The following is a 9292-nucleotide window of genomic DNA, read 5'->3' on the forward strand; positions in this document are numbered from 1 at the left end:
AACGTTTTACGTACAGGCAACTAAATAATCCCACTCTGTGCCCATAGATCCACCTAAATGACTAAAAAACGCGATATAGTTTTCTAAAGCTCCCACACCGAAACCCGTTTTCAAAGGTTTGTGAGTTTAGCTCCGCAAAACTAAAATGTTAAACAATTAAGTTGTGTAATGACTGTCTACGAACAGGTTTCTTGATATAGAAACTTATTCCCACCGAAGAATAAAAAATATTAAAGTAATTGCAACTTTTTATGTCAATTCAGATCACAATTGCAAAATAATAATGTAAAATTAATTCCGAAGAAAATATTCTGAATTGTGCTTTTAATTTGTAATTGCGATTTTATAACTTGTCCATGTGTGGAGAAAATCTGCTTTTATAATAACAATCTTTAATGACTTTTTTTTTGTTTATTAATTAACGAAACTTGTTTTATTAAGCTATTTCTATTTTACTAATAGTATGTGTTTCACTACTTTAAAAAGCTCTTTATATTTATATTCTACAGCAATAAAAGTAGTTTTTTTCTCTCTCTCTCTTATTTAAAAATTTGCTTTGTTTTTCAACATCGTGCGACAATTTGAATGCAAATTAATTTCTTTAACTTTTTAATAATTTTTGAATAATTTGCAATTAAAGGAATAGTTCGCCCAAAAATGAAAAATGATATTTTACTCTCCCCAAGGCCATTTTAGCTGTATATGACTTTGTCCATTCAGACAAACATGGTGAGTTTTAAAAAAATATTAATCCTGGCTCTTCCAAGCACCGTAACGCTCGTTGGATAGCGCTAATTATTTTTAAGCTCCGTAAATCAGATATATCTGGAATCAGATATAGACTTCTGAAATAGACTGATGGGTTTTTGTAGCAAAAATATTTCTAGTTTCAAAATTATAACATGACGGACTTGTTATTTCCCGCGAGAACGCAGAGTTCCCGCTTCTTGGCTAACGTACGACGCAATTTACGTCACGTGTTGTACGTCGAGTCCGAAGTCAGCCGAGAAGCCCTATCGCTATATGATGTGCTAGAGTTTTATGTTAGAAATATTTTCGCTCCAGAAACCCATCGTGCACCATTCCTTTAAACCCAAAATGGCATACGTGCAGTTTACACGCTTCATGTTTAATGTTATCCTACTGCCGTGTGACTAATTCTCCAGTTCCCTGTCACTCTCCCTTTCCTCTTTTTCGTTTATTTATCACTCCTCTTCTGCCTCTGTGTGTCTGGACGCAAGAAAATGCGCAACAGAAGCAATAGGAATTCGTCTTCGAATCATTCCGGTTCGTCCGAACGCCGGCCGGAGCAAACCGCCGCGGGCGCCGAGGGACGTTTGTCCGGCGCGGCGCTGGAGGGCTTGAGGTCGGAGTGCTCGGTGGTGTGGTTCGACCGCGTGGCGTATGAAAGAGCGGAGAGCCTCTACTACGTGCGACTGCTGCGGCAGCAAAACGGCACCAACGCTCCGGCGAGTTCTTCAAGAAACGAGCGAGGCGCTTGCCATCACGGAGAGCGAGAGGCTTGCCATCACGTCGTTCGAACCGTGTGGGTGAACAAACCCGACTTCGACCGGGCCGAGAGCCGGTTCGTGGGCCGCGCTCCCGACCAGCCGAGATCTCTTCAGCTAGCGCCCCCTAGCTGCGACGAAGGCTACCGATCGCAAACCCCGACTCCGCCCACACCGGCTTCCGGATCGGTCAACGGCCTCCCTTCCTTGCCGCCGCCTCCGATGGGGGTGTGGCTACAGAAGCCTCTATTCGATAAAGCCGAGGCGACTTTCTATCGGAACGCGTGCGGCCGGAGCTCTCTGCCGAGAACCGACGAGTCCGACTCCAAACGGCGGGGCGACGCGCAAAAAAAGCCGGCGATTTGCGGCCGACGCGAATCCAACGGCGCCGCCGTCAAACTGGGAGCAGCGCCCCGCTACTTCCTGCACGCCGACAGCGAGAGGGTGTGGCTAGATCGCGGCCGCTACGCGGAGGCGGAGACTCGTTTCTACGAAGAGGGGCCGGGGAGATCCTGCAAACCCCCTAAAAACCATTCTAGCCAGAAGCTGAAGAAGTACGACTCGATGCTCGAGAGAGTTCACTTTCCTCACACGCAATTAATTGGTTTGTTTAGCGCCAAATTAAATTTCTGTCATTTTTTTTTTTTTTTACACTCCTGTTGCTCCAAACCCGCGTCGCTTTAGTTTCTTGAGCCTCCCACGAATCACAGTCTTGAGTGTTTCGTGGCGAAAAAGTCATGCGGTTTTGGAGCGACTTCGAGGTTAGTAAATGACAGAATTGATTAAATATTACTTGACATTTTACTCTCAGGTAACCATTAGTCTCATCCATTGCACTCACGTGCAGACTTTTAACAGCCTTTTCTATATCTTCATGTCATCGCGCATTTTTCTCATGCCGTTTTTCTTAGTTTTTCTTCGCTCTCTCTTACACCTTCATTCTTGCTGTCTGTTGGCTTGAAAGAGTCCTTTGTCTGAGTTCAGTTTTGTATCATTTGGGTTTCGTCATTTGTTTGATGTTGTTTGTTATTTTTGCATGGTTGCATTAGCATATATTATTTTGTATATTCTGTCCGTGCACCAGTTTTGGGGAGTACCTTGTTTTAGTATCACAAGATGCTGTTAATAGTACTTCATTTTATTTTCGTTTTTGATGTCAAATGATGTTGACGTTTCATTTTAGTAATTTTAGTCTTTTTAATTAGTTTTATTTTTTTTATTTTTTATTTAGTTTCTATTTTAGCGCATTGTTTAACTAAAATAAAATTAGCAATGATGTTCTAGCAAGTATCAAATAAAAATTATTACATTTAATAATGCAAATAAAAAATTTGTAGTGTTGGTAAATAAATGTAATAAGTGTTATTTCACAGTAAAATTGTAAAATGACAGAAAATACAATTTCTACAGTAAAATTATTTATTTATATATATATATATATATATATATAAAATTTACCAGAGAAATTATTATACATATAAAATAATTTTACTGTAGAAATTATATGTATAATAATTTCTACGGTAAAATTATTTTTTATATATATATATATATATATATATATATATATATATATATAATATTTATTTATTAAATTGTAAGTGTTATTTTAGTACACCAAGTTAAACTTAATAAAAATGAGAAATGCTGCCACGGCAAAATTACTAAAATAAAATAAACACATTTGGTTTGTTTGTTTTAGCTTTAAGTATAAAAATAGCCATTGGCAAACTCTCCAACGCTGCTGCGCGTCACAGATTCCTCTGAAGCATCCCATCATTTTCATCAAGGGACAAACCGATAACCAATCACTCCAGTCTTTTATCAGTTCACTGAAGGCGTCGGTCTGGTGAGGAGGTTACAGGTCTCGTGTGTGTTTTGCAGAATGACCGCAGCAGAGTGTTTGGCGCAGGAGAGGATCTGGTTCGATAAGCCGCGTTATGATGAAGCGGAGCGGCAGTTTTATGAGCGGGTGAATGGACCCACACAGCCCAAACAGGTAATAAATATATCTATTACACTTTAGCATCGGTGTATATATACAGCATGCGCTCCAATACAACTGTTCCACGTGGCATTTGCTTATTTCCATGCATTTGGTAGATGCTTTTGCGTTCGGTGTGTATACCTTCCACTGTTTAAAGCTGTAGAAACAGTCTACACACACACACACACACACACACACTGAGGTTTGTCTCTGTCTCTCGTCTCAGGACACTGGAGCTAACAGTATACTTAAGGACATCGCAAGAGCGCGAGAAAACATCCAGAAGTCTCTCGCTGGAGTGAGTTGAGCAAAAAACCCAAACCTTACTCTTCAAACTTTACAAACTAGCTCTTTTCTAGGGATTTGTACAGTTTGAACAAAAAAGATAATTATGTATCTGTATGACTGTATAATAATAATAATGTTGCATTAAAAAAAAAAAAAAAATATATATATATATATATATATATATATATATATATATATATATATATATATATATATATATATATATATATATATATATATTAGTTCTCTAAAATAAAGATTAGTTCTTAAGAAATATAATATAGTGATGATTTTGTTCAACTGTAAAATGTTTGTCTATAAATATAGTAATACATTTTGTTATTAGTCGTTTCTTAATAAAAGATATCGAAATATATGCACAATTACATATCAGTAATTGTTAATTATTATTAATATCATCATTGTCATTGTTGCTGTTGTCATTACTATGTAGAAATAAAAATAAACATTTGTAATTCACTGTGAAATAAAAAAACGAGTATTTAAGAAAAGGTAATAAAAATAATTACTATAATTATTTTTATTTTACTGTGCTTCAGCTGTTGCCTGCCTTACATTATTGGGTTTTTTTTGTTTTCATTTCATATGAAACCTTTTAATTTTGGCGGAAAAACACAGGAAGCCCATAAAGTTTTCTCGTCACCAGCCAGTTTGTTAGTGTTTTTATTTTTACAAATCATGCATCTCTACTTCCGTTTTTAAAGCCTAGTGAGTTGTCTTGCTGTCTGCTGCCTACATAGGCAGAAAGCGTTGATGCTATGTAGGCAGCTCGCTAGGTTTTAGGACAGAGCCAAGCTTATATCTCCTAAGTCATCTGTTCTCTTCCTTCATCTGCACTTTCCTCATAAATGATCTCTCCTGTAGCTGAAGACTACCTTGCAGCCAAGTAGAGGCTCCGCCCCTAAAATATCAAACCCTTCCCACCGCTCGTCTCCTGTAAGTGTGTGTGTGTGACACACACTAAAGCAGCTCACGCCCGAGTCGGTGGGCTTGTGAAGCGTGTGCATGTTTGCATGCATGTCCCTGTAGAAATATGTTCAGAAGTCTGTGATGCATGTGTTTGTTGTTAATGAGACCATAAACGAGCAACACTTGCATCAGTCTTTTTTTGATACTACTATTATTATTATTATTATTATTATTATTATTATTATTTTATCAGGGTTTTTTTCTGACTTATTTCATGTAACATTTTAGTACACATTAAACTTAAATTGATAAATGCTTGCTGAGATCAAATTAAAATAGTAAAATATTATAAAATAAAATAATTTTAAATATTAAAATTTAGATTTATATATATATATATATATATATATATATATATATATATATATATATATATATATATATATATATATATATATATATATATATATATATATATATATTGCTAAATGATTTGTTTACCTAATAATTACTTAAATCATAGCAATGTCAAATAAAAAAAAAACCATTTTAAAATAAAACAAAAACTATCAAAACAAGCCCCCCAGAAACTTTGGGAATCGATGCACCAATAAATGATTTTGATTGAGGGTGCAAATGAATTACTGAATTTTTATTTTTATTTTTTTAAGCAGTTTTGAATCATGGAGACATTTTAAAGCGATTCACAGAAAGAAATTAAACTTCCTGAAGCAACTGCTAATATAAAATCAAAACGCGTCTAAACGTTGCATGACAAAGTAGTGAAATCTATGTTGTGAGTCGTGTGGTACATTAAAGTAGTGTAGAAACAGACTGTAGTTGTGTGTGTAGTTAGTGTGTATGTAGACCAGATCCTCTGATTGGGCGGTTGTTTCATAGCAGGGGCTGATGGGAACTCGTGTGTGTGTGTGTGTGTGTGTGTGTGTGTGTGTGTGTGTGTGTGTGTAGAGCGGCGGAGGCAGCGCTGCTGATTTCGGAGAGCTTGCAGCACGCATGAAGGACCTGGAGCTGGAGAACCAGAGCCTACACAAAGGTGTGTTCAACAGACACTCGTAGCTTTGCTTCAGGACGGAAAATCAGAAAGCATTTAGCGATCCTAATTCACATTTTGATTGATGTTGATTCCTTTGGTCACTTAAAAATTAATGAACGGTGTTTAGAAAGGAAGCACATAATTTTTCTGTGCTATTATGAATTTTTTTATTATTACTATAATTGTTTCTTATATTTTTTTTTTTATTCATGTTCATGTTTTAAATTGTATACTTGTATAGTTTTTAATTCTTTTGTTTTAATTTTAATTTAGTTTTTTTTTTATTTCCAATTTAATAGTATACCCTTTGTATACCTTTTTGGTAATATTATGCTATATTTTTCATACGCTTTTATTATTACTGTAGGTATGTTTTTGTTATTAATTCGCTTTTAGTTATTCATTTTGAAGTTGGCTTTTCAGTTTATTTCTTTATTTTGTTTAATTTTGTATTTCAATTTTGGTTTAGTTTTTAAAGCTTCGTTTCAAAAGTGCATGCGTCATAGTTCATTCCGTAATTTCTTTCATTTTAGTTTTTGGTTAATGAAAATAAAATTAAATGCATTTGCTTAGACTCAGCATCTTTTATCTCTTAATCCCATGCAATGGATGTAATAATATCAAATAAATCATAGTATTAACTTTGACATCTGGAGGTGGACAAATAACATATTCATCATTAAATTTGACCAGCAGTTAATATTTGCATTTGAGCTATCGTTTGTTTACGTCTTGCATGTGATCTTCTACAAGCACTTCTTTAATTGCTCTGGTGGTGTTTCTCAGTGGTGAAGGAGCTGCGTTCTGCTCTCGGTAAGATGGAGAGCCGCGTGTCAGCGCTGGAGAAACGGACGACAGCGCCAACCGTTAACGGCACTGGTCCCGTCGCTTCTCAGAAAGCCCCGGCCGCTCCTGCGAAACGGGAAGAGGAAGACGAGGATGAGGACGACATCGATCTGTTCGGCAGCGATGAAGAGGTGGACGAGGAGGCCGAGAGACTGAAAGAGCAGCGGCTGCAGGAATACGCAGCCAAAAAGGCCAAAAAGCCTGTCCTCATCGCTAAATCGTCCATCCTGTTAGACGTCAAACCGGTAAGCGTCTGCAGCAGGGTGTTCACACGTGTTATCTTTTCCCCCAATTAGGAGCTGCATTGCAACCGCGTAGAAAAACGCCACCCTGGCACAAAGAAACAACTTTGAAACAACCTTACTTCTACCTGGAATACCCTAGCGACCACGTAGAAACGACTTAAAAGCTACCTGAAGCACCCTAGTAACCATTTACTAACTAGAAACAACGTAAATGCTACCTTGAACACCCTAGCAACCACATAGATACAACATTGAAACAACCTTACTTCTACCTGGAATTCCCTAGCAACCACATAGAAACGACTTAAAAGCTACCTGAAGCACCCAAGCAACCATTTACCAACTACACAGAAATAGCTACACAGAATACCCTAGCAACCACATTGAAACAACCTAACTGACAACTGGAACACCCTAGCAACCACATAGAAACAACAATGAAATAACCTTACTTCTACCTGGAATACCCTAGCGACCACATAGAAACAACTAAAAAAACTACCTGAAACACCATAGCACCTATTTACCAACTACATAGAAATAGCTACACAGAATACCCTAGCAACCACATTGAAACAACCTAACTGATAACTGGAACACCTTAGCAGCCACATAGAAACAACATTGAATCAACCTTACTTCTACCTAGAATACCTTAGCAACCACATAGAAACAACTTAACAGCTACCTGGAACAGCCTAACAGATAACGGTAACACCCTAGCAACCACCTATAACCCAAAATCAATCAGTGTTCAGCATTCAATTTTTAAGTTTTAGCTTGATCTTTTATTTTAATTTTAGTTTTAACTTTAACTTTTTTTCAGTGTTAGTTGGTAGTCATTTTTAAAGACTTAATTTTTACTTGCATTATAACTTTTCATTTAACGTTTTACTTCATCTTTGTGAATTGCTTTACTTCAGCTAACCTACCAATTACCTAGAATAGCAACTGTCAGAACCCCGCCCCCCGGCAACCACCCAGAACACCCCAGTAACACCACATAAAACACCTTCCAGAATACCCTAGCAACCAACCAAAACACCTAGTTCCCTACCGACCGCCCAGAACACCCCGGCAACATCCAGTATATCCTAGCTGCCATCTAGCAACCTGCCAAAGGCCCTAGCGACACCCTAACAACCACTCAGCAACCTTAGCAACCGCTAAGCATCCATTCGTAATACCCTAGCACCTCCATGATAGTCTATCCATTTCTCAGCTAAACTGAATTATCTTAAAAAATGCCCCGGATCTTTCTGGGTGGGATTCTCAAGGCCCTAGCGACACCCTAACAACCTTAGCAACTGCCTAGCAACCACTAAGCATCCATTCGTAATACCCTAGCAACTGCATGATAGTCTATCCATTTCTCAGCTAAACTGAATTATCTTAAAAAATGCCCCGGATCTTTCTGGGCGGGCTTCTCAAGGCCCTAGCGACACTCAGCAACCTTAGCAACTGCCTAGCAACCACTAAGCATCCATTTGTAATACCCTAGCTACTGCATGATAGTCCATCCATTTTTTAGCTAAACTGAATTACCTTTAAAAATGCCCTGGATCTTTATGGGCAGGCTTCTCAAGTTCACTGATGTTTTTTTTCCCCAGTGGGATGACGAGACAGACATGGCGAAGCTGGAGGAGTGCGTGCGGTCGGTGCAGGTGGATGGGCTTCTGTGGGGAGCCTCCAAACTGGTTCCCGTGGGCTACGGCATCAAGAAACTGCAGATCAACTGCGTGGTGGAGGACGACAAGGTGGGAACAGACTTCCTGGAGGAGGAGATCACCAAGTTTGAGGACCACGTGAGTAGCGTCTTCATAAACCCGCGTGCTTGAGACTTGAGGCGTCACCCGAAGCTTGACATGTTTTGTTCTGTGTCACAGGTTCAGAGTGTGGATGTCGCGGCGTTCAACAAGATCTAACACACAGAAACACCAACAAACACTCACGCTGCTGCTGCTGGATGAATATCAGTTAATAAAAGAGCTCAAATGTATTTGTCTCGGTCTGTCTTTTATAGTCACATCTGATTAAACATGTTTGATGCTGAGGAGAATTACAGTCGTTGTGTGTGTGTGTGTGTGTGTGTGTGTGTGTGTGTGTGTGTGTGTGTGTGTGTGTGATCCTGGAAACCATTTCTGGTGTTTTTGATGACACACACCGAGGCAGAACTGCTGTTCATATGTGATTTAGATCTTTACATGCTCTTCTGTTTTAATGCAGCACTTCTTATAGCTGCTTGGAAACAAATCTGTTCTTCAGATCCGTCGGGTACGAGGATGTTAAGGTATTTAGGTAGATATCTGATGGATAAATAATCAAAAACATTTGGTCGATAGGGTAGATAATCAGTTAGATATTTGATATCCATTAAATCTATCTGAATATTTATGGATGGAGATGTGTGTGTGTATATTCTATATATATATAT

General features: G+C 38.2%; 1 protein-coding gene across 7 annotated transcripts in view; it reads left to right on the top strand.

The window, feature by feature from the left end:
* Positions 1-8857, top strand: part of eef1db (eukaryotic translation elongation factor 1 delta b (guanine nucleotide exchange protein)) — a 10275-nt gene extending 1418 nt beyond the window's left edge. For 2 of the 7 annotated variants that reach the window (XM_043219902.1, XM_043219901.1), the window contains 7 exons: positions 3393-3507; positions 3722-3793; positions 4669-4740; positions 5683-5767; positions 6554-6858; positions 8469-8663; positions 8745-8857. In XM_043219902.1, coding sequence (XP_043075837.1) covers positions 3394-3507; positions 3722-3793; positions 4669-4740; positions 5683-5767; positions 6554-6858; positions 8469-8663; positions 8745-8783 — 882 coding nt within the window. In that variant the 5' untranslated portion in view covers position 3393 and the 3' untranslated portion in view covers positions 8784-8857. Of the gene's footprint in view, positions 1-1241; positions 2063-3392; positions 3508-3721; positions 3794-4668; positions 4741-5682; positions 5768-6553; positions 6859-8468; positions 8664-8744 lie in introns of all 7 variants that reach the window. The other 5 variants (XM_043219904.1, XM_043219903.1, XM_043219898.1 and 2 more) reach the window with 4 other exon arrangements.
* Positions 8858-9292: the final 435 nt, after the last annotated feature.

Source organism: Puntigrus tetrazona, chromosome 20, assembly GCF_018831695.1.
Source record: "Puntigrus tetrazona isolate hp1 chromosome 20, ASM1883169v1, whole genome shotgun sequence".
Taxonomy (NCBI): Eukaryota; Metazoa; Chordata; class Actinopteri; order Cypriniformes; family Cyprinidae; genus Puntigrus; species Puntigrus tetrazona.